This window comes from Ylistrum balloti, unplaced genomic scaffold, assembly GCF_031769215.1.
Source record: "Ylistrum balloti isolate Yb309-2 unplaced genomic scaffold, AGI_CSIRO_Ybal_v1 Utg369992, whole genome shotgun sequence".
NCBI lineage: Eukaryota > Metazoa > Mollusca > Bivalvia > Pectinida > Pectinidae > Ylistrum > Ylistrum balloti.
The window spans coordinates 1,102,441-1,128,729 of record NW_026782074.1 but is presented as its reverse complement, the minus strand read 5'-3'; the positions used below and the strand labels follow the sequence as shown (position 1 = coordinate 1,128,729).

The window sequence follows — 26,289 nt, the reverse complement described above, 5'->3', positions numbered from 1 at the left end:
ATACATGATGCTGTCAAGAGAAAAACCGCAACAACCCTTCTTCAAACCGATAACAAATACAGACTGTGTCAATAACCGCAATAACTTGTTTGAGGTTTGTAAAATAAATATGAATAACATTTATATGTATTGAAAATAAAAAAAAAATAATACTTAATACAATTATATGTGTTGAAAATCTAAAAAAATATTACTTAATACATTTATATGTGTTGAAAATCAAAAAATATTACTTAAACTGTAATATTGTCTAATTGTACACATTATGATAAGTGTTACTGTTGATTGAGAGCTTATATAAGTGATATTGTAGAGTTGTAATTTGCTATTATGATATATACGAAAATTTTAGTGTCAACAAAATGAAATCAGTTGAATTGAAAGAGAAAAAAAAGTGTTATCCATGTTGTACCAGATGTTTTATAAGCACCTTGAAATAAATTTTCATTATGATTTGATGGTAATATTGTTGAATGACATAACTGATTTTGAGTCACTTTGATGTGGTTATTTATGTAATGAGTTGACTCACATATTTGATGATTTGAAATATTATGAATTATTCCATACAAATTGAAAATGACAAAAATAATTGATGTCTCTCTTAAAGTTGAGTTTATCAACATTAAATGCCATTTTAACCATGCATTTGCTAGTCAACAATGGTATATGTCATCAGAATTAAAAGATATGAGGTTATACTGAAGTAATTTAATAATGCATTAATAATGATAATTATGAATCAGATATCACTTTCACAATATCAATATTGTCTTCTGATACAGCAAAATTAGCTAGATGCATCTTTTCTTAACTACTTTCGTATCTCACACTCTTACTCTTATAATGTTTTTCTGTAGCCATCAAGCCATATGAGGCAAAAAACATTCCAAAATGTATCAACTTTTCAAGTCTCCAATGCTAAAGGTAAGATCAGTTTCATAGCACTTTTTGGCATTCATGAACATGTATACTTTTGCATTTTAATTTTTCAGAATCTTTTCATTTAATAAGTTCTGATTAAAAAACTGTTCCTTTGCAGAAAATGAGGCTGTTAAGCAAGACACAAATACTCTACATGCATTGCACCAGGAAGCTGACAAAATAATGAAATGGAAAGTTCAAACAGAAATTGAAATAAAACAGAAGGTAAGTCTTTATTTTTTATTACCTCTATAGTTTGGTTGTGTCTGTGAACTTACAATCTGTTTTGGATCTCTAATTTCTGTTTGTACAACTTAATGAAATGGAAAGTTCAAACAGAAATTGAAATAAAACAGAAGGTAAATCTTTATTTTTTATTACCGCTATAGTTTGGTTGTGTCTGTGAACTTATAATCTGTTTTGGATCTCTAATTTCTGTTTGTACAACTTTTTTTTAAATCACTGGGTGTGCATTTTGAAATTTTTGTTCTGCTAAGTGTGATACCTCCACCCATAATTTAACTTATTGTGACTTTTGAGCAAATAAAGTCTTTGAGAAATAAGTCACTTCTTTTGGTTTCCAGGCTCTAAACTGAAATTTGGTACTTTATATTATAAATGTAACAGGGAATATTCACTATGGTAATATATCTTATTGTTGTATAGTATTTGTATTGTGTTCTTATTTTTCAGGAAAAAAATATACATGAAGCAACATGTACAATTGACATGCTGCGGAAATCCAGCCTTGATCTGCAGGTATTTGTATAGTTAATGTTTCATTTCTGCCTACTGCTGCTTTCTTGATGAATGCGTTAGGCAAAACCTACATGAATATTAAGAATAACAGTATCATTCACATTTATTAATTACTGGATTAGAATAATTAAGTACAGGTTTGTGTCTCCCATTTCACTCATGATACCTTGATAACAAAAATATGTTGGAATTAAAATTTTCAGTAAACCCTCAAGGCATTTACATTCTTAAAAATACATGAAATTCAATGCTCATGCTTCAGAAATCCAATTTTTCCATCAAAAGCAGCAACTTGAATAATTTTGTTTCAAGGAACATTTTTCAGATTTTAAAAAGAGGATCTAGAAATGTACTTTTCTGAGGTATGAGTTAAAAAAAAAATGGGAAATGTAAAATCTTCCCTGTCTCCTAGATGATAGCTTTGTCTTTATTTTCAGCTGCAGAATGAAAATCTTAGCTTGAAGCTTCAAGAAGAAATTGAAAATAGAGAGGAACTTCTACAGAGGTAAAGTTCCGCGCTACTAATCCATACAGTTATGTAAATACAACTATATTGTATTTCCATTTTCAGTGTTTAATGTATATTAATCCATAGGTTAATGTGCTGATTATCATCAAACATGAGTTTAAAGCAACTTGTAGATTTTTGCAATTGTTATTCTACATAACAGATATTCATGACAATATCTGCTGTTTGATTTGAGAATTTTGTTTATGATTACAGAATAACTTCAACAAGAGATATATGCAATTTGCTCAAAGATCACAGTGTCAAGACTGAAGACAGATTGCTGACATGTGAATAGACTTTAATTATGTTCAACTTATTTGTGATACACAAAGCATTGTCAAGTTAACAAATAATTGAAGATATTAACTAGACCAGAGAAACATTTTGATAAATATAAGGTTTCATATTTATAAAAAGTTTGACGAGCTTCTGCTGAGCACCTGAAATTCTTCCATATTTTTTTTTTACACATAATTTGGTATTATTCCTTCTGTTTTTAATGTTTCCCAAATGTTTACAGGATGCATATATTTTTTTCATGTGGGTTCAGGGTTATTAGACCAAGAAAAATTTCAGAAAGAAAATCTTCAGGTTTATTTAAAATGTATAAAAGGGCAGATTGATAAGTTGTGAGCCTCATATTCAAGGGTTAGTTTTTGCAGACATATTGCTTTATTTTTCAACATAATCCCTTTCAGTATCTATACACTTTGGCCAGCTATGTTTAAGGGCCTCAATGCCACTTTTAAAGAACTCCTTTTCTTGACTGTTCAGAAAATCTTCCACTGCATGTATGACATCATCTGATGGAAAGTGGGTACCATAAATGACCTTTTTTCAGTTTTGAAAGTCTGATGGAACAACATCAGGCAGTAAGGCCGATGCTGAATCAATTCGAAGCCACTATCATCAATAACAGCCATGGCAATGAAAGACTTGTGAACAGGAGCATTGTCTTGGCAGAACAACAAACATTACCTGAGTTTTCTGCAGGGCTTCAATTGCCTGATTTTTCTTAACTACCTAAGAAAAGATGCATGATATGTGCCATTGATTGATTGTCCCTTTTGTAGATGATGTACCATCCCAGAAAATCGAGGCCATAACCTTTCCAGCTGATAGAACAGTCTTTGCCTTCTTTGGTTGGGTGAACCAAGTTGCTGCCATTCTTTAGAGTGTTGTTGGGCTTCTGGGGTGAAATGATGGACCCATGTTTCATCCATAGTCACAAACCTTTGCAGAAAGTTTGCAGGATCTGCCTCTAAAAGGTTCAAATTAGCACACCACAAAGTCTGCCTAGTTTGCTTCTGATCAACTGTCAGAAGTCTTGGAACCCAGCGGGCTAATAGGCTGATAGCGTTCTTATTGCAAGATCTTTTTAAGAATGGAATGTATTCTTTCCTGTGAAATCCCAGCTGTACTGGCTATATATCCCTCTGTAACTTGCCTGTCAGCCATAACAATATTATTGACTTTATTGATGATTTCAGGGGTTGTAACAGTGACAGGCCTTCAAGTATGGGTGTCATCTCTGCCTGCCATTCTACCAATCACTTTTTCATTGTAGCATGTGAAGGGGCATCATTCCATGGTGTAACTATTGAATCAGTATGGATATTTTTATGTGCTTGACCACTGTTTTTTCAGCATTTTTTTCATTTTGCGATTTTAGTCACTTGCCTCGTTTACTTTAAAGTGCTACCTCTTTGACATAAACTGATCAAATGACACCAGTCTTTGAGTACACAGCCTTAAATAATCAGGGAATAGTAGAGCTGAAAAAGGACATTCCTGTTTAATTTCTTCAATACAAGGCTCACAACTTATCAATCAGACCTTTTACCTACAGCCTAGTATGGAAGACTACTCATTTTTGCTTAATTATATTTCGTTTTCCTACAAGAAAACTTTCATGGGTCTGGGTCATGGAGCACATGCTAACTATGAATAGTAACTTTGTTTTTGATTGTTTCAGTATACTTGTCAATGTAATGAAATGTAAAATGGATTGAAGGTCTGTTGATATTCTATCTGTATTAAATTTTCCTTCAAATGTTTCAAGTAAAAAAGTAAAGTGAATTTAGAGTTTCAACCAGATAGTTATTGTTAAGGATAAAACAGAGATAAAGCTGTTCTTATTTGTTTTCAATTTCAGGTGAAACTGAAAAAACTGAATTGAAATATAAGGAAAAGGAAAATTTGAAACAATTTGAGGTAAACCTCCAAAGACCTATTCTGAAGTATTGAAAGCATTGGAATCAAGACAGTTGTTTATATCCAGTTCTCGAAATGTTTACAAAAAGAAATTGCCTCAACCAATTATTAAGGTCACAAGGGGCAAAACTGAGGAATTCTGATTAATTGAAAGATAAAATAGTTAGAATTTTTTTTAAATGTTAAAAATTGTTATATTGATTACTAGATAATGATGTTAAACCAGATTGTTTTTGACACTTGTGTTTTAATATTGATATTTTTTTAGCTGTACATCTGTATTTGATTGAGACCTATTTTACTATTCAATTAAATACAAAATGTAAACCTGAATAGCATTGAATACCAGGTTATAGTGATGCAGGACCATTGTGCATTTTGTTTTAGTTTCATATGAGAAAACTAATTTTACTGAAGTCAGGTTTTTACTTCTAAAATACCTGATAATTATAAGCACTTTTATTTCATGTCTTCTCTTGGGCAAGGACATAATTTGAAATCTTCTGTAAATTCTTACTGGTACTCTCTTATTGGTTTTGATTCAGTATCACTCTCAAGTGTCTATATTCATATGTTTTACAGGAATTATCAAAATCATTCAGAGAGCTTCAGCTGAATGCAGAGGAAGATCACAACAAATTAACAAACCAGTGTACGTATGAAGTATGCTTTCTTAATAGCATCCACAGAATTCAGTAATAATTACATATATACCACCCCATGTAATAAAGGGTATTCAGTAAACACATCATCTGTATGTTTCTAAGCATCTACCCTTGTGTCTGCAGCAGAAAGATGGTATCTTATGAATTCCTTCACATCTGTAGTTCATATTGATTCACATCATTATAATACAACATCAAGTTCTTCATTTGGTTAGATTTTGGTGGCCATCAGTGGGGATGAAAGGGTCAAAGTTCATACTTTACTTCTTTTTAAATAAAAAGCTTTATTATGCTGTAGTATGTTACAACATCGTGTATCACAATATCAAGTTCTACACTTGATGATATTTTGGTAGTCGTCTGTCAATTTCAAATGTCACATTGGACCACTTTTGAAGAATTAAGTTTGTACACTTCTTCTAAATAACCAAGAGGCCAAGTCTATATGATATTAGGCCTATATCATGCAGTATTATTATATTTAACTTTGTTAAGTATCTTTAAATTTCATCTCAATAACCAGGAGAATCTGTCATGAATGAAGCAGAATTGGATGAGGGCTAAAAAGTTTGTTCAAAGAAATAAACTTTATCTGTATTCAAGGTCATATACTAGATAAAATTCATGAGTCAAGATAATTAAACAATCTCTTTTCGTTAACCAAGAGACCCTGATTTTCAATATTATTCCCTCTTGATTTAAAGTTGAAGAGGATATAGAGATGTTTAAGAATGTGCTCTTACACACAGAGTTTGTACAAAAATAAAAAGTAAAATTTTCAGCCCTCAAACTGTACCTTGGTTGAAGTAACTCAATCACCAATACTACTTATTAGAAAATCCATGTCAGCTTTGTAGAGTAGCTTCATTGCATGAAGGCTTTGGGTAAAACTTCACTCACTTGGAAATCTTTTTTGTCCATCATTCAAGGTAATAAACCACAATGGGATTAGCTATTCTTTGTTGGAGTTGTTTCACTTGTAACACATCTTTTTGACAACCAGGAGATCCTAAGTGTCAATATTTCACACGCAAAACCATAAATTGTTAATAGAAGGTGTATAATGATTGTAATGAACAAGAAATAAACTCTTCAAAATATATGAACTGCATATCAGCCCATTAGGCCTATTGTTCTTCCCAAACACCTTACTTGGCCACACTTCTCTTAATGGGACTTGTTGTTCTCTGCTTGATATTTCAGCTGAATTGATACAGTGTAAAGAGCTGGTTATATTGTCAATATTAATTACTGGATAGAGTGTAAATGCTACTTACTGTCCAGGTTATTATATCTTCAGATTGACTGTATTCTAAATGTCATTTAAAATGCAAATTAAACGCTGAAACCAAGTTGTCGTGTGGAAGAGGATGTCAAGTCATTGTCACAATTTTCAACTTTAAATTTGTGACTTCGAAGCACATTGTAAAAAAAAGATTAACTATGGAGTTACTCTTCGAATGCTTTCAGTGACAGTAGAACGTGAGCATAAACAAGCACAAGAAACAGAGTGGAAAGAAAAGATCACCACAGCAGAATGTCAGGTAAATCCAAATATAAGTAATTATTTCTATAATACATGCATATGATTTCCCCTTTTCAAAGTTGAGAACAAAGTGCCATTTTCAGCAATTTTCAATCAATATCCAGAATAAAGTCATGTACACTGTAGGCCATTTAATGTCAAGGCATTAAGATGAAAAGCAGGAGTCAATCAGAACTGAAACACTTTACATATTATGGAATCATATATATTTACTAGGTATGATTTAAGAAATATATACTGCCTGTCTGTAGTGATACCCATCTTATTATGTTGCTCTGTTCATAGTAAAAATCTTGTATACAAAGTAAATGTCACAAACTTCTCAGTAGATTCAGTTTGTGTTCATTACATAACTTAATGATAATGCCATCAAGTTTGAAACTACCAATTAGATTTTGGTAGACATCACTTAAGTTTACAGAGTCAAAGGTAAAGATTCCACTTGACCAATGTTTATATTTAAATAGATTGAGGTAATTACCAGTACAACATTTTGTAATCGAAGGTTATATCTATATTAGTCCCTTTTCTTTCTTTTATTTGTAATTTTGTTCATAAAAGTTATTTTCCTTTTCAGTTAAAAGAGCTCTTGAGTAGCTGTGATGATAAGGATATTGAGATCAGAGACATCCGATCTCAGCTTTGTAAAAGTGAAGATAAGCTGTATGATATGAAAACTGTGTGTGGTAAGTTTTACGTTGGGAATTAATTTGTATAGACGGGTTTAAAGATATTGCAAGTGGCAGTATGAACTGTAGCAGTACATATAAAAAAACTAATCAACCAATTCTAATAGATCTTTGCACAATTTTTCCTTCTGTCAGGCATTAAGTGTTAGAAGTTAATGATCAAGGTTGCCACAGCTGAATTTAACAGTAATGTTTGGCTCACTTGGCAGAAGGACCAAGTGAGCTTATGCTGTGGCGCAGCATGTTGTCCTTTGTCTGGCATCAACTAGCCTGACAAAGTTTGCAAAAAGAAATGACTTTGACATATATTCAAGGTGACAGGGGTCAAATTTGTTAAAACCTTTAAAACAACTTCTTGTCATGAACTCATAGGCCTATAGGCCTGATATTTGGTCGGTACATTCCTAGGATGAAGTTTGACAAAATTTGCGAAAAGAAATGACCTTGACTTATATTTAAAGTCACAAGGATCAAATTTGTTAAAACTTTTAAACAACTTTTCTCATGAACTGATAGGCCTAGAGGCATGATATTTGGCATGTAAAACTTGTATGTCCAGGTCTGTTGTGAAGGTAATGGGTCAAAGGTGAAAATCAGTTGAAATTTAATACCACCTGGATACACATTGTTCTTTGTATATTTTGATAAATTCTAAACAGACTTAAGCATTTTTCTAAACATTCAGCTTTAAACTAGAGTCAATTAACAGTGAAGATCAATATCCTAGTAGCTTCCGATCATTGTGTTCCTAGGAATTGAGTTAACTTGCATCAGTCAAAGATACAACCCAGTGAGATAATTGTACATGTATACCAAAAGCTATATTAATGAAAGAAATTCTGTTCTTGCAAAATGCTGTTTTACTTTGTATGATGTACTACCTAATTTTGTATTGCTGACAGGCGAAAACTTATTTCAGTTGTTATTTTACTATAAAATTAAATCGTGAAAACGGTGAACTGTTGGAAGGAGATGCTGTGGCCTTAAAAAAGTTACACTATTAAGTTATTAGTTTTAAGTTAAAAAAGTTAATTCTTCATATCACACGTTCATCAAGTAAGAGGAATTTTTTTGTCTGCAAGAATTACATGTATGTTTTTATATTAGATGATCTTGAACAAAAGCTGCGGACGTCAGAGGTGTCAGTTAGTGAGCATCGAAATAAACTTGAGGAAGCAACATCTGAGCTGACAAAGACGAAGGTTGGTTTCTTATACCTGGTACAGACATACATGTAAACCTTTTATATAATGTTTTCTGCACAACATATCAAGACTTCTTTCTGAAGGGAATGTTCCATTCACATTTCATAGATTTCTTTTGTAACCGGACTACAGCATTATTGCTACTTTAACTCCAATCAATAGAAAATCAGCATTTCTATATTATTCATACCTTCCCTCATGAGTATGAGTCAAAGGGACATTGAGTTAAAGAAACTATAAATGTTAGAAGTCTTTCTGCTAGGAGAACACTTCAGGTCTGCAACTACTGGAAAGAATCTCCTTTGTTTAGCTGTAACAATTTATTACTGGATGGATCCCAGAGTCTTGAAAATTTGGTCACCAGCTAGAATGATCTGTACTAAACGGTCTTAATCATGGATTATCAGTAACCAGTGGATACCATTATTTTAAAGCTTGTATTATGTTTCAAAAGTTTAATTACTTACCGTGATTAGAATACAAACTTTGTCTTTCACTTCATTAACATTAAAGTTACTTGTTGTAATTTGTTATCAAGTTAACAGGTTGTGAGAATAATATGTGCTATATGTGCTATATGTGCTGTGCATGTACCACATTTTAACTATGAGTGCACAGACAATGTCCAATAAATATATAATATATATAATCATCATTATAATTTACCTTACAACTGACAGCTGTTGTAAAATTGTAGAACCCAAGGGATGAATTACAGCTGTCATGCTCCATTTCAGGAGCATTGTTCACAACTTGGTAACAGAATCGCTGAACTGAATGAGACTTGTAGGATCCATTTACCAGAAGAACTCCAGGAAGAACATAACATGGACTGTCTTGATATTGATCTTCTGGCATCATACATCAGAAAGACACTAGAGATGTTATCACAAAAGATAGACAGGTATTCCTTTTCTTTAAAGACATTAAAGAAAATTGTAAAATTTCAAAGAGGAAATATCCATCTAATTTCATGTGTAGAAAATCTGCTTATGGGAAGTGAAACCTTTAATACTGTAATATGCTTAATTTCAAAACTAACAACAACATTAACACAGTTTAGCTCTGTATAATAGTTTCCACTTGAATAATTTTTTCCTAATATATATTATTTATTGTTAGGCATTACCAATTAAGCTTACAGAAGCCAAGCAAAGAACATCATTTCTAGATCTCGGTTGAAAGAATTGCAATTTGTGACAATTGTTATAAATCAAATTGCTGAAAATATCAAACACTTTCCATGAAAAAAAAATAATATTACAGAATTCAAATTTTCAAAGAAGATCTTGCAAGAATGGAAAGTTCTGTTGAAGAATTGAAAAGTTCCAAAGGTAGCCTCAGTTGTTTTTTTTTATTACTGAATAAATCCAAGTTCATAAAATTTATATACTGACATTAATTAATAATGAATTAGTTTTGTTGCTATAGATTTTGAAACTTGAAATATCACGTTCTTAGTTGAAAATTTTAAATAAAACTAGAAAAAAACTGTCATAATGAAAAATTTAGAAACTGAAATCTGCTTCCTACACTGTATTGAATATAAACTGCATGGCTGTTTGAATAAATAAATTACCAAATTATGACCAAATGCAAGTATTTAAATTGTTTTTGTGAGTTTTTGAACAAATGATTGCTTTTTCAATAACAGATATGTTAATAATGGAAAAGAGTGAATTTGAAGTTAAGATTGCTGCACTTGACGACGAAAAGGTTAGTTAAATTTCATGACAATTTGTGGAGATATATCATTCTACATTGAAAACAAATTATTAAATCAATAGAATTCATAATGAATTTCTCCAATTATACAACTGTTCAAAAGAAATTCAAGGCTTAATGATTTATTGCTAAACTCTTCACCATTATGTAAGATTTCCTGGATGTTTTTAAATTACTTTTTTGGTGCTGTATCTATTATATGTATTATCACATAGTGGACTTGTTATTCTATGGTTTTAGATGAACTTGATGGCAAAGATAGAGACAGAAGAAAATAAGACAAAAGAATTGGAAGTTACAGTATCCAGACTGACCATGGATTTAGTGGGCAGTAAAGATAAAGTTATGACCCAAGAGGTATACAAAGGAAAAAACAGACTGATAGGAATATCTAGATTGATTACAGAAATAGAAGTAGAATTTTAGGAGCAAGATATCTTGCTAGTTACCAGACACCTTTCTTTTTCGATCCAGCTGATTGACATGTTATATGAAATTATCTTTAATTAAAAAATTATTGAAGAAATTTTCAAAAGTCTTTATGGATAATGTACTTCACTCTTCTTTAACTGAATACATGTAGAGGGATACTATACTGCCAGAACCTTAGCAGCTGACTTGTAAATTTCTTGTTTTATTTATTTCAAATATAAGTTTGCTGAAAAGATTTCATTGTCAAATTCTAAAGTAGCTTTTCAGTACATTGATTTCACTGATGGAGGAGGTTTATATTTTGACATTCAGAATTCAGTATTGAATATCTGTCAGGTATCAGATTGAGTTTTGTTATTGTGATTTGATCAAAATATTCTGTACTTTTCTTCATGTTTTACTAAGAGAAGAATCATGTGACAAACATCCAATTATTAACCTTTAACTCCTCTTTTGCAGAGGACATTTCAGTTGAGATCTTTCAAAAGATGTTGATGGTATCGATGATAATTGAAACTTACACACACTTACACATTTTTGATGTGCATTTATTTTCTAGATGACCATCAACAAGCTGAACTGTGAAATAAACAACCTCACTACAGAAAAAAATGCTACAGAAGAAAGTTTGATGTCAGCACAGCTAGAGCTTAAAAACTGCATGGTTTGTTGTTTGGGGAAAATCTTTGGTGATGGGCTTTACTCATTTTAAATTTAGGCATTAAAGATTGAAAAATGAATTTATTAGACATTTGGGGATTAATTAGAATATTGAGGCTAGAATGCAGAGTTTTATTAATGTGTCTTTACCATTATAATAATTTTTACTGATTCAGTTTTCTTTATCTATAGAAAAGATTTGAAGAGTCACAAAAGCTGCTGCAAGCTAAATGTGAAGCTAAACAATCTTTATCCAAAGATTTGCAGGCATTGACAGATTTACTGGCAGAAGAAAGGTACAATGAGATTAGTTCATGTGCCAAACTATATGTATATATGTATCCTCTGTACATCATATCAAATGTGAAGTGACCTTGCATGAAAGAAACTTTCTCAGAAAAAAAATGCTTCCATTAAGATTATTGTTATTATTCGGATGTTTTGCTGTTTTGGAATAACACCAACTATGACTTTAGAAAATTGTATATTGTAATTTTGAGATAAAAAGGCTGAAAACATGTGTGTCTAAGATGTATCTATTTGAAAAGTATTTTAAATCTATAAAATTGTGTCTGATTTCAATAAAACAATGTATTGAACTATATCATGAAAGTAAACTTTAAATTCTTCCTGTTTAGGTGACTAGTGATGGCAAATGAAATGAAGCTACAAACATTTCTAAAGGTGCATAAGTCATTTTGATGTTGATATTTAGCATCAGCAGCTGACAGTGCATCCAATATGTATTGCACTTCAATGAAATTGTTAGGTCCCTGGCAGAGAAGTAGATATATTAAATATGTCGTATTTATGACTTGTAGAACAAATCATGAGGAAACATCTACAAAACTGAGTAGGATGCAAGATCAGATGGTAGACACTAAGAAGGAATTAGCATTAATCAAAGCTGATGCTCAAAGTTTGCAATCAGAAATCCAGGTTTGTAATATCGTAATTTACTATGCATGCAATATATGCATTACATACCTTGTAAAAGCCCTAACAGCTGTCAACATTTTTAAACTTTCATTTGACAATAATATTTGAATGGACAATAGCCACGTTTAAATGTCACTGAAGTCTAGCATTTAAGGTCACTGTTCCTAAAAAGTAGAAACAGAGAATATATTGTCGAAAATATCATATACTGTAATTTAAAGCCCTTACTGAAGGCCAAACTAATACAACTGCATTTCAGGTTTCAAAACTTTGAAATCACTAGTGGCACACTATATATGAAGGTGAAATATTGTTGTTCCATTGCCTAATTTTGCTCAGGATGGCATGTGTACATGAATAAGGCCATATTTTTTATATGCCTATAATTTCTAGATAGTCACTTCTGCTGGATACTTATATGGGGATATATTGCCTGACTGAAGCAATGGGGCCGCTGCTTACCTGTCAGAATTTTAGTTACAGGATAAATGTACTCATTACATGTAACATGACACCACAAGTGCATATTGATATAATTCAGGCCATACATGATTAGCATCCTCTTATGACATCAGCTGTGTATATGTTACTTGGAACTACATAATTGCAATACATACCTGATCTTTAACAGCTTTTGGGATTCTTTTTCATCAGCATTAATCTGAATATGAGTATACATGTAGGTACATGTGTCTTAATCTGTGCTTGAATCAAAGCCTTTTCAAGTGACATGGAAGTTATATGAAGCATATTGACATGCTTATGGAATAAATAAAAAAGAGAAGAGTGTTTATAAAATGCTTTTGTTCCTAGATATAAGCTGAAATGATTGATATCCATGATGGCATTAAACAGTACATAATTAATTACATAAGTGAATCAACGTGGCTTTGGTTGATAACTGATTTGTGATATTTTCTTTTATCAAATTTTGCAAAATATTGCAATTGAACAGCAACTTAACAAGAATGAAGAAAAGCTGCAAGATTCATTAGAGTCTGCCAATCATACCAAAGATAGACTTGAGTAAGAACTGAATTAACTATTTTTTGTATGTTTTGTGTTGCTACTCCATGCAATAAGCATCCTTTTATCACATGATAATCTTTTCTGGTTAGAAAAAAAAAGAAAAGAAAATTAATTTTCTTCTTATTCTTGAAGTTATTTTGGCTTCATATATGATCTTTAAATGTTACGTAATTTTATTATCTTGCAAAACAAAGCATAAATAATCATGTGATGAAAAGCTTTAAGTGTGTGACTACCTGAAGCATGAAACTGATCATTTCCTGTTTCTATAATTCAGTTTTAATGCCCTCACCTTTTTATGGGTGATGTGGGTGGGGGTAACTGCTGTCAACATAAGTTCATCCATTTGTGCCATCATGTCGCATCCCATTCAGCATGTGTCAAACATCAGATTGTGTACTTCACCATATTAAGGTGGTCATCGGGATAAAATGTAAAAGCTCAAATTTCACAACTTTTGTAAATTCATCAAACAATAATATATGCATGGGAGAAGGGCAATCATGTTTTTAAAGATATTTTCTATTGATTTACTTAATACTACAACTTCCGTTTTCTCGTCCTAACAGTGGACTTTGTTGTTTGTTTTTGAATCATTGATTGTGTTGTAAAATGTTTTCCATTCAGACAATTTCATTTTGAGAAGATAAAATCAACTAGATGAGGAAGTTCTGTAAAGGGCAAAACCAGAAAACTTATGGAGCACCTTTTGTCTTCATTATTTTGGTTTTGCAATTACTCTATATACTAGTTGGTAGCAACACCAGAGCCATTTGTATATCTGCTAATATACTCATACATGTACACTCTTTGGCACTTGCTCCTTTGTTTGTTATCTTTGGTGATCATTTGATACAAAACTTTGGAAAACGATGAACTAAAATGCATGTAATATTTTGCCAAAAAAAAATATCAAAGAAAAGATATACTATTTGATACCTTTTAAAAGTATTCCATTAACATAGAATCATTGAAGTATCTGGTAGTCATTTTCAATGTTTTCTTATTTTCAGTTTTTATTCCATTTGCTGCTAATCCATTGTCATAAGTTATAAACTTAAAAAGCTTGAATGACAATTTGGAAAAGAAAATACCAAAAAAGGCTTTACCAAAAGTTTGATACCATGCATGTAAATAATCATTTGATAGTAAAGACTGTCTTGGTTTCTTGTTGATATGATGCAGTTTGTAAGAATGATCATTGATACTTGCATTTTCAAAACACAGCATAATATTTGCTGTTAATCTTATCAAAAATAAGCAAGTGCTGAATGCATTGTTTTGTTACTTATTAATTATCTATTCATTAATTAGGTCATTGCACCGAACAATAATAGAAAATGTTCTGTTTCAAATAAGCTTGTATTCAAAATTTAAGGTCAAATAAATTCCTATATCCTTTCAAAATGATTGCAGGGAAAAGATAGCTGATTTAACTGAAGAAATGGAAAATAAAATCAAGGAGAATGACAGATTACGAGGAGAAAGGGATGAGCAGGTAAATTAGTATTGGACATGTTGTGATATTTTAAGGTTTTGCTTGAGTTTAGGAAAGATAAAGTATAGAAACATTTATCATAATTACAATGTAGCTTAATGGGATTTATGTAATAGTTCAAATTATTTTCAGGATAAAAGTATGCATGGAGAAATGGAATCAAGAGAAAAGGAGGCATCTGCATTTGGGGAAAAAATCAAAACACTGAAGGAAACAGTGTCTTCTAAAACAAAACAAATAAAAGAAGTGGAAAAGGAGGTATTTAAACTATAAATCGGGTTTACTGTTACTCCTGATCTTCCCTTTTACTGTATGTTGCATTATATCAGCTTACTAGTTTATACAATTCTTCATGACAAAGGTAAGGTTATTACTACACCAAGTACCATTCATCGATTCAAACTGCTGTAGAATTATCAAATGACTTCTTCATCATTGCTTTAAAGCAGGATTTCACTAAATGTGACTCAAGTATCTCTGATTTTGGGATTCAAAACTGTGAAAATGAAGGTTGATAAGTTGTAATAGAAGGTATGATTTGATTCTTAACTATGATAACCTGTAATATTAGGTTGGAAGCGTACTCGGGTATGGGATTAACAATTGTTATTATAGATTTGATTGACAACCTTGGTGGCAAGGGTTATCTGATGATGTCAAATAGAGTTTATTTTGGCAATGCTTGCTTTTATTAGCCTTTCCTGAATAGGCAACACCATGTATTGCCAATACAGTCAAATGGGCAACCGTAAGAGACAGTGGCTGAAAGGAAATTGAAGTCTTGTGATTTCACATACTTATAGAAATATGATTATTTTTCATTTTCATGATTTTCTGAAGCATTGCTCTGCCGCATCTAAATTGCCATTATCAGAATTTTATAGTAGAGCTGGAATATCAATAGCCTTTATATGACTTATGACTTGCAATTCTTGTTACAATTAATTTAAGAACAATTGGTTGGCTTTGCCCCTGGATAAAAGAATACAAATTTATTGGAAATTCATTTGAATTTGTTTTTTAATTGAAATATAATTTTCAATCTTTGCATAAACTTATGAATATTTCAAATATGAACTTGCTAGCCAAATTCATAAAAGAAAATTCCAATGCTATTTGGAATTTTGACTAAATTTATTCAAACACTGTTTTATGATCTAGATACTAGTCATCTAGTCATTGACATGAAGATATAAAATTCAGTAATGTAAAACTTATCTAATTTTAGATGAAGAATCTGAAAAGTAAGTTAACATCACAGAGTAAGCTTACAGATAACAAGGAAAAGGAGATTCTAAAACTGAAGTCAGCTCTCGAGGAAGCAGACAAAGAGAAGTCTGAATTTCAACAACAAATAGATTGCCTGAAGTTGGAAGCATGTACCGAGAAACAGAATGTTGCAGCAGCTAAAACGCAGGTTTGTCAAGTCTGGAACTAGTCTGTATATAATGTATAGGTGACAATTCAGTTTTGCACATCTTAAATAAATGTCATACAATTATTTCTGAAAGTTGACTTTTATTCTTTTACCTCTTTTCATTTGTCACCCCCTTTTTTAAAGTTAGTAGCACATTTCAAATCATACTGGTAACATTTTTTATGTACTGTAAAAGTAAATCATAGAAATGTTGTCAGCTTGAATTTAATATAATATGCTTTCCTTGTATCAATTTTCTAGGCGAAAGATATGGAGATGTTCAGTGAGAATATGCAAAAGGAAAAGGAGAAAATTGTTAAAAAATGTGAGGCAGAGATAACCAATATGACCAGCACTTTGGAGAAATATCAACAGGAAAATCATAAACTTGTGGCACAGAAAGACAAAGAAATAAAAACACTTAAAGCAAAGGTTCAAAGTGTAGAGCAGGATGGAAATAATTCCCGCGCAGAGGTACAGATTGATATGAGTATATTACACACTAAAATATGAAATTGACATGATTACTAAACAGAGGGTTTCTGATGTTACTTATTTTCATTTCTGATATAAGTACCACAACTTTAGTATGCAAATACAGTACCTCCACCCATCTTTGTTGCCCAAAAACAGAAGATTAAAAAATCTTGTCCTCTTGTTAAGACAGCGACATAGAGTGATCTCCCTTCCTCCTTCCTTTATGGTGCTCTCTGATGGATGACCTGTTTCATAGGGAGGTACTTGCCATTTTTATCTGGCACTTTTTTGGGGTTGCACTGTGCTCTGATGGGCTGTCTGGCATCAAAGTCTCCACTATGATAAGACAAATTCGCATAGTAAAGTTATGGTAATTATTACTGAAAGTAATAAGTATGTTTTACTTCATGAAAATTGATTTTACTTGAAAAAACCTCAAAATTACAAGTAACATGTTGTAGTATTCTGATTTCCTTTTGATTGTCTTGTAATAAGGCTTGAAGTAAGGAAATGTTCTTCATTAACATGGTTAGTTGATAACAGAGTTAATATCCTAAGAATTTGAATAATGGGTATATGAAGGAGCCTGTTGCTTTCATTTGTCATTACTTTTAGTCTAAAACTGATGCACACAATGTAAGTTTTTTTCGTTGGTGTTGTTTCAGGTTGAGCAAAAATTGCAAGAGTTGCAAGATGAAATTGAACAACAAAAACAATTAGTGGACATTTCTGAGGAAGAAAAGGTTTTGTAGTAATGTTTTTTTTTTTTTTTTTTGTATTTTCATTTTATAAAGAATATGACCTGTATGAAATACGAAAGTGAACATTTGATATTAAACAACGATCTGCAAGTCTCTTCACACATTAATAGGAAAAGAGAGGATTGTATGATAAACTAAAATGATATTAAATGAAATGATATATAGGCAACATATCTATCTATATATATATATATATATATATATATATATATATATATAACAGATATATATAACATATATAGGCAAAGAGTTATTTTATTTACAGAAATCACTTGAAGAAAGATGTAAGGATTATTTCGAAAAGCTGACAGATCTTGAAGAAACCATATTAACAAAGGTTTGCAATCTGGATATACAGTCGATATTTTCAAAATGTATTAAATGCATTGCAATCACCTGTGAGCTAACAGAACAATGGTTTGATATAACAGTTAGTAACAAATAGGTTCCATTTCCCATTTGAAAATGTAAAATAAGCAATAAAATGGCGTGTTTATGGTACTGTTAGTATCCAGCTTTAGATGTTTGAAGTGATAGAAATATGTTTCATTTGTTTGCATAAAAAGCATGTTCCTTTCACTATGGTAGAGCCATTTTTTTTTTATTTATTTATTTATACATATTCACTACTTATATTTTGATTTATTTATACATGTATTATTGGAAGGACGAGAAGATTTCAGAGCTGGCAGATGTAATCACTAGTCAAAAAAAAAATCTAACAACCTCAGCAACGCAAACTGATGCAGTAGAAGAAAAGACAACACCAAATCCTAAGTCAAAAAAGGAACAAACCCCTCAAGTCCCACAGGTTTGAATGCATTGCCTTTCCAAAAAGAGAATTGATGTTGATTAAACATTATATTGATTTTTGTATGATATTTCTTTGATATGAAACACTGCATTGAACTATATTTGTCGTATCTTGCTTACACTTTTGGGATGAATGCATATATGAAACCTGAGTCTCAATTTGAGCTATCGGCATCAATGAAGAGAGGAAACATTTACAAAAGAGAGTTTTACATGGAAATCTATGAAATAAAAAAAGAGAAAATAAACTCCTATTCCATGAACAACAACTGCCATGTAAAATTTATATATATTGTATATTTTGGAATTATCCTTAAATACCCATTCAAATGTGTTAGTAAAAGAACATATATTAGGGCTCAGTAATCTGATGTTACGAGTATCAATAGTATAACAGTGTAACTTGACATCAGACTTAATGGTACTAGAAACACTGTTAGTACTAAAAAAAAAGATTCAGTCAAGGATTTAATGGAAATAATAGCTGAGTCAGAAATTAAATGATAGGTAGGAAGCTTTGTGATCTTTCTGATGTCATTACATTATTGTCAGCATCAGCATTGAGAGAACAATGCAGGTAGTTTTAATTAGTGTATATTGCATTTCAAACAAGTACAAAATGTAAGAAGTTAGGTTTCGTTGAAATTCAGCAGCCCAGTTCAACCAGGAATTTTATTTCATGTCTACCAATACAATACAACTGCAAACTAGTCTTATCTTGCATTATTAAAGGAGTTAAGGTAAGCATTGACTAAAAGCTTTCTGGATTGTGTTTGCATTATACATAAAGTTTGCATGTTTTGTTACCAAAACATATTTGCCTCATTTTGAAATTTGTTTCAATGATACACAAGATTACAATTAAAGTTAATTTAGTAAAATGTGTTTTTACATGTGCACATGTTTACAGAAATTATTTATTATCCTTTATCATTTCAGACTCCACAACATTGCAGACATGAAATTGTAAACAGTAATAGATCAAGCACTCCTCAACAAGCTTACACTGCTACCACACCTAAAACTACTACTCCTCGACTAATGGAAACAGCATATACTCCTGTTTCTGTCCACAGAACCCCAAAACTTACCTCCAGAACCCCTCAAGGGACAAGTAACATGAAAACACCACAGAGAAGTATACTGAAACATGACAGTATTGATTCTGCCTTTAAGAAAAGAAGGGTTGTGTTTGCTTCACCTAAAGAAAACTCTGATAGTTCAGATACAGACTCCTCACAACTAATGGAAATAGAGGTACTGAATGCAACATATGATTAAAAATTGTTGAATTATTGTTTTCTAATTTTAATATTTGGTTAAGATATCTTTGGAATGTTGGCTTGTCAATTCAAAATTATATTTAAACCATAGATTGGTGTCATTTCTTTGCACTAAAATTGTTAAAGATTTTGAGTAGTTATTGCAAAATTTATTTAACTTTATCATGATTTAAGGAAAATTTTGGCGTCAGGCGTCCGTCGTAAACTTTTATTTCTCCGGAGATCTCCTCCTACATTTTTCAGCTGATCTTTATAAAAATTGGTAGGCTTAATCACCATGATATGAAATTGTGTTTTCCTGAATGGGGTTTTTGATTAGACAATTTGAATAAGAGTTATGCCCCTTTCTTTATTTTTCTATAGAAATCTTGTCCGGAGATCTCCAACATTTTTCAGCTGATCTTTATGAAACTTGGTAGGCTTAATCACCATGATATGAAATTTTGTTTTCCTGAACGGGGTTTTGATTAGATGATTTGAATAAGAGTTATGCCCATTTGTTTATTTTTCTATAGAAATCTTGTCTGGAGATCTCCTCCTACATTTTTCAGCCGATCTTTATGAAAGTTTGTATGGTTAATCACCATGATATGAAATATAAAAATCTTGTCTGAATATTTCCTCTAACCGATGTCCCATGCAAAACGTAGGTTACTGTGACCTTGACTTTGACCTCTATCAAAGAAAAGCCTTGTCCTACACCATTTGATACTGAAACGTAGGTGCACCATGGTGAGACGGTGTGTCGTGTACCAAAATTAGGTCACTGTGACCTTGCCTTCGACCTTTGACTTCCATCAAAGTACACCAGGTGGAGGACTGGAATTCTTGAATTATCTTCTTTGTTTTGGATATTCACGGGCATATTTTGTTCTGCTTTGCGGTACTCTTGTATACAATATTATGAGAAAACCTTGAATTAGTTTCTGCTTAAAGATTACTTTTACTATTTATAGAAAACTCAAGCAATGATGCCATTGTGTTTGTGAGTTTGGGACATTTATGTCTCGCAGGCATTTTCTTGTTTTGATAGCATAATGGATTGCAAGATATTTGCCTGTCTGTTTATAAATCTATATTTGAAAGTCTCCATTATTAGGTGGCTCATTTTTTGGCTCTAATTAAGACATGAAATATCAACAAATATTTATTGTTCATACTTTCAAAAAATTAGACAGTCCTACAGAAAGATCAACTTGAAATATCAAAGTGATAGTCTGGCAATGGATGTTTGCAAATTATGTACTTTTTTGAGACGTAGGAATGCAGACAATCTCCTCATAGAAATTTTTTAAAAAGTTGGCAAGTGTGATTTATCACAATCTAATACCAAACTTCTAAAAGGGCTGAATGTATTCTTCTTGAAACTTTATATAAGAGTATATATATGATGTTTACATGATGCATCACATACACTTTTGTTTGTACTTTCAAGGTTAATTAGAAAGATGGTGAAATGTCAAATATAATTAACTACTTTGATGTCTGGATAAGTCTTTTGAGGTCAATGACACTGAGGGGTTGACTGTTTATTTAACACTTGTTGCTCACTTACTTCAGATAAGGCAAACAAGTGCATAGGGGTGTATGCTCCATAAGTATTCTTTAACTTATGTTACATACTTTAGACGACCACTGACAACCGAAACATTTCGGGTGATTAAGAATGATTTTATGTATGCCTATCTGTTCATTTAGATTATAAAGGGAAGGTCCTAATTATAAATACTTTAATTTCACTAGTTTCCATTTGTCTTGATTCTCTGTATGTTTGATTTCCATACTATCCTGATTTTCTTTCTTGATGTTGTAGATTGAAGGGTGCTGTCCTTCATTTTGTTACTTTTTATGTCACATTTTAATTTTGTAGATTGATGAATTAGAGAATCGTTTAAAGGGGAAAAAAGGAAGTACACCTCTGCTTGTGAAGCCATCTCCAAAGGTACGGAGTATGGACATTGATGATTTTGAAAGAGAGAGACCTGGCCATAATGAAGGAACTATCCCACTCAACCGAGTGCCCCGAGGCGGGACAGTAAAGACAAACAAAAAAGAGGTACCGTACATAATAAGATGATTACTCAAAGCAAGTCATGGAGACAGATTTATTAGAGAACCAGAAAACATATTTACTGATGATAAGTAACTTTCAGATGACTTGATAAGCAGGACAGTGAACTTCTAGTATATAGCAGCTGTTGCATGTCTGTCCATGAATTTTCTCTTAAAATGATACTAGTCAAGAATAGTTCATTTCACCAATTTTTTTTATATTATTTGATTAAAGTGTCTCAAATATAGGATATCATGAATAAATAAAAAGTGAGGCTATTTTTATATCGGAGAGAGATACCAAAATCTTTCCCCTACACGACATATAAGGAATTTTGACGAAAATATTCATGGATCATTGGGATTGATACGGTATAAAATGTTTCAGTTAAAAAAATTTATTATGTCCTATTGATCTTTGGAATGATTAGAACAAGAGAATTCCTTACAGTTAGCCATCTAAGAGTATGAAAAATTTTGGTATCGCTTTTTCTTGAAAAGTTGTGCATGCAGCTTTCTCAAATTTTGTATGTAGGTTTCCTTTGGTCTTGGTTGTGTACTTTTGGTTTTGGAACAAATCTGTCAAACTAAATAAACCCACATGTGCCAATATTGAATTTGGCATTTAAAGATTATTATATGATTGCTATTTCGAATAGGAATTTTCAAATTTCATAAAGTAAGCGAAAACAAATGAATGAAGAGAAAAGAAGGGAACGATCCAGATTTTAAAGAACAAGTGAAAATCAAGCAATGGTGGGCACCAAATCCTTTCTGGATCTCTTGTTTTTATGAATGATTATGTTTACATACCAGTACTTCTTTTACAGAATGAGAAGACTAATTCAAGGTTACAAGATGCAGAGATGAAAAAATTCAAGGATTTGTTTCCTAATGAGCATCCAGCTAGCAAACTTGCAAGGGTTGATTTAGAGGAGGTATAACTTTTATTCATTAATCTTAACGTCTGTAGATGTCCAGTTAAGTAGTAAACAAAAATTCTTGGCTGTGTTCAAGGCATCCTCAATACTCCAGGGGTTGCAATCACTTTCTCTCTCATCACCCCTGGAACATTTTATAGCAAAATTGAAGGTTCCATGTGCAATACTTTGTGCATAAGACAAGAAGACTTGTTTGACCAGCTGATGTGCATTAAACAAATCTCTAGGTTGCTTAAAGGTATGTTGTATTGGCTTTAAAGTTGGATGTCGCTCCTTTATAACCTTCCAACTAACATATCGGTCTGTGGTTAGCCAATGTTTTCTTGTGAAACACAGTCTAGACCAATCAAATTACTTTGCTTGTGCCTTTAATTATGTGAGGAAATGTTCTAAGATTACAGAAAGTAAGCATAATCCCTGGAGAAATTGAAAATTTGTTTAAAGATCTCTGTTTCACTGTTTCAGTAACATTTTTAATCGACCCAACTGGAATCTTAGTGGTCAAAAACAACACTGAAACAGAGAATTGTTTACTATTATTAAATTTACTTTTCATGCCCTTGATTGAAAGATCTTGTCGACCTGTTGTCAACTTTTGACCTTGCCAAAAACTATTGCACCATAAATGATAAGGCTTTCATATTTGCATGTATGATGTTTCTGACAAGGTCTTTCCGGTGGTACTAGATTTTAAAAATCATTTGACATTTATTCTGACCGTTGAGCCACATTTGAAATTTGGCCATAACTATTGCACTGAAAGAGGTAGGGCTTTCATATTTTGCATGTGTGTTCCTTGTGACAACACCTTTCTAATGGTATCAAAAATTAGACTATGTGACCAGTTAAGAACTTTGTTGCAATCTGAGGCACAGTGTTGGGGGGGGGGGGTTGTTAATATTTGGCATTGCCCTTATCATTTTGAGTAGTTTCAAAAGTGTATGCAGTCATTTGCAACTTCTGAACATCTGTTCTGTCTATTACATGTCAAAAGAATTGTATGAGGGGAAAATTCTGTTCCTGCTTTTAACACATCCCTAAATACTTCTTTCAAAAGGACATTAACCTATTTGATGTACACTTTTTTTTGGAACTAAACATAGTTGAATGGCAAGACCTTCTACTATCATTAAAGTGGATAATTGAATTTGATTGTTTCATTATAGTAGAGGGATTGTAACTGAAATGATTTGATGAAGCATACTCAATATTGAATGAAAAAGCAAAAACTATCCTCTCAATCTAAGAAGAAAGATCGTGAAGCGAAAGCTTTGATGAATATTAAAAAATTCCTTCATTGAAGGATTGGTCAGATAGGTTTCACTCGAAGGGGAAATATTGGCAATCTTTCGTTACAAGTTTTATTGTTTCATATCTTTTATATGTCAAGGAATGTAATTTAATGCCAGGAGGTAGCCCAAAGGGATGCGGTTAATAAAGGAGATTAAAGAATCAAAATACTTGTTATTAAATGGTTGCTATACTCATTTTGTATTGAATGCATTATGATGGTAAACGGTTGGTTGCAAATTCAGTATCTTATATCTTTTAGATTAAAGCAAAACTGAAAATTATGTTACAAGTTTAAGCTTCTAAATACTTTGTTTATACTTTACAGTTACAGTGAAATCTGACTAAATTACAGTGAGGTTTGACAAGTTCTATCTAACTTCTAGTATGGGAAAAACTGCAGTAGCTATAGTGATATGTATTATTCATTGGTATCATGGCATGCTGAAATCTTTCTTATATTTTTCTGTTTAAGAAAACACAATCACAAAAATCATGCAATGTGCGTAAAACACCAAACAAGCCACCAGGAAAGTTTTTCAAGAATTCCCCGAAGGACAGACCAATTAAAAACAAGAAAACAAAAGGAAAAGAGGAAACTTCATGGTTTGATTTAGATTCTGTATTTGGTTTCGGTCCAGAGGACTAGTAGGTGATAATGGTGAATGTTAATTTAATCAATTTCTGCTGGAGGAGTTATGGTTCCTTGGCCAAAGATCTTCCATTTGGTCTAAATTCTGTAAGGAAAAGGATTTATAATAAGAAATTTAAATGTATGTTTGATTTAGGGTGTGTCTTGCTTCTGTTGCAACATTATAATTTGAATTAAGGTTTGATGGTCTTCCAGGTCAAAAATATTGTTAAGTGTAATTAAAGGAAAACAAAACAGTTTCCTCAAAATGAGAAAATTCATGAAAAACAATTTTTTTTTTTGTACCTTGCCAAACTATTTTACAATGTTTTGTTGAGTGAAAAAAATTCAAATATCACGATGGTGAATATATTTTATCAAATTCATTTCAATACTTATAAAGTATGTACCAACCAAAGAGGTACATGTGTTAACATCAAATTAGTTTGTGGATAATTTGATCAAGCTTGTCTAAGATGAGGTTATGAACACACATTTGATTAAAAATTGTAATGAATTTCATATTGTTTTTTAATTATCGAATGTATTACATTGTGAATATTAAATGAAACATCTTTTGATGTGAAAAAGTTATACTTTAATCGGCCATAGGTCAATGTAGATATTCTTCAGCAAGAGCTGCTGAATGGTGATTGTGATAGGATAATTATTGATCCAACCTTTGGATTTTGAATTATTTGTCTGTGATTTTTTATTATCTTGATATCTTCTGAATGATACTAAAAGTTCCATTTTCACATGTTATTCTACATGACTGAATTTATTTATTTATATATTAAGTAATGTAATGTACTTTATCATTCTGCACCAACATTCAGTGAAATTAAAAAATATTTAAATGCAGAATATTGTTTTACAGTTGTATCATATGAATTATTTTGTTTGTTGCAATAAAATGAAAATGATGCCTTAAAGCAGTGGGTTTCTGGGTTGTTTTGTTTTTCTTTAAATATGATATACCATTTTGTATCTTTAAACATGAATTTCATTAGGTAATTTTGTTAAATGGTAAAATATTAATTGCAGAATTAATTGAAACTAACTCATGATAATACCACATGAAGATTATGTTCACGTGATGTAACTCTCATAGTCCATTTGAACTGCATAGGGAGTAAACTCATTATATAAACTTTTTTTTTGATAAATTCACCTCAATGCTAGATGTCAATTTAATTACAAGTTAACACCAGTGAATATTAAACACCAACATGTTACTGGTGCATTGATTTGATAGATTATTACATGTAGGATTTCTCTGATAAAGGGCCAATAAAGTTCTACATCACTGGACTGGTTGATTAATGGCAACCGCAATTGAAAAATGGAGTGAAAAACATTGAAATTTGGGTGAACAAAAGAACATACTGTTTTTGTTTATAGTTACAAAGTGTTGATTTTTATAGCGAATGTCTTATTATCAGGATAGTTAGGTAAATGTAGTATGTGTAGCTGTGCCCTGTCCTTTAGTTGTCTAAAAAAGAAAGAATATGAATATACTTTAAGAATCATTCGTGAAGGTACAACATGTTTATTTTATTTAATAACCTGAACATTCTGGAGGGGTACCTGTTAACCAATGCAATATAGGTGTAAATGGAACATGACTTGTGTATCAATTTGTATGTATCATGTTGTACCCTACTACAGGATGAGCTCTAATTTCGTCCTTTCTATCATTGCTGATCAATGCAGTAAAATGACCCAATGATACATGGACTATCGCATATGGAAGCCAAGCCTAGATATGTTAACATGAAAATGTTTCTGATAAGATACGTCTACTTGTGAGAAATGCAATCATCAT

At 31.7% G+C, this 26,289-nt stretch overlaps 1 protein-coding gene across 1 annotated transcript; it reads left to right on the top strand.

The window, feature by feature from the left end:
- The first annotated feature begins 4 nt into the window (after positions 1 to 4).
- On the top strand, positions 5 to 24,479 carry LOC132548002 (synaptonemal complex protein 1-like). Its single transcript, XM_060211816.1, has 30 exons — positions 5 to 94; positions 861 to 927; positions 1,043 to 1,149; positions 1,618 to 1,683; positions 2,121 to 2,188; positions 2,408 to 2,481; positions 4,350 to 4,408; positions 4,991 to 5,060; positions 6,544 to 6,617; positions 7,197 to 7,305; positions 8,416 to 8,510; positions 9,251 to 9,417; positions 9,780 to 9,847; positions 10,168 to 10,229; positions 10,479 to 10,595; positions 11,230 to 11,334; positions 11,523 to 11,626; positions 12,152 to 12,269; positions 13,225 to 13,295; positions 14,715 to 14,796; positions 14,929 to 15,054; positions 16,025 to 16,213; positions 16,475 to 16,687; positions 17,356 to 17,433; positions 17,717 to 17,788; positions 18,119 to 18,262; positions 19,204 to 19,521; positions 21,418 to 21,603; positions 22,430 to 22,537; positions 24,306 to 24,479. Exons 1-30 carry the CDS (start codon positions 5 to 7, stop codon positions 24,477 to 24,479), a joined length of 3,381 nt encoding a protein of 1,126 aa, XP_060067799.1.
- The last annotated feature ends 1,810 nt before the right edge of the window (positions 24,480 to 26,289 follow it).

Coding starts and splice junctions, on each gene's coding strand:
- LOC132548002 (XM_060211816.1), top strand. CDS start 5: ATGATGCTGTCAAGAGAAAAACCGCAACAACCCTTCTTCAAACCGATA. Junction 1,684..2,120: donor AATCCAGCCTTGATCTGCAG/GTATTTGTATAG, acceptor CTTTATTTTCAG/CTGCAGAATGAAAATCTTAG. Junction 2,482..4,349: donor TGAAGACAGATTGCTGACAT/GTGAATAGACTT, acceptor TTTCAATTTCAG/GTGAAACTGAAAAAACTGAA.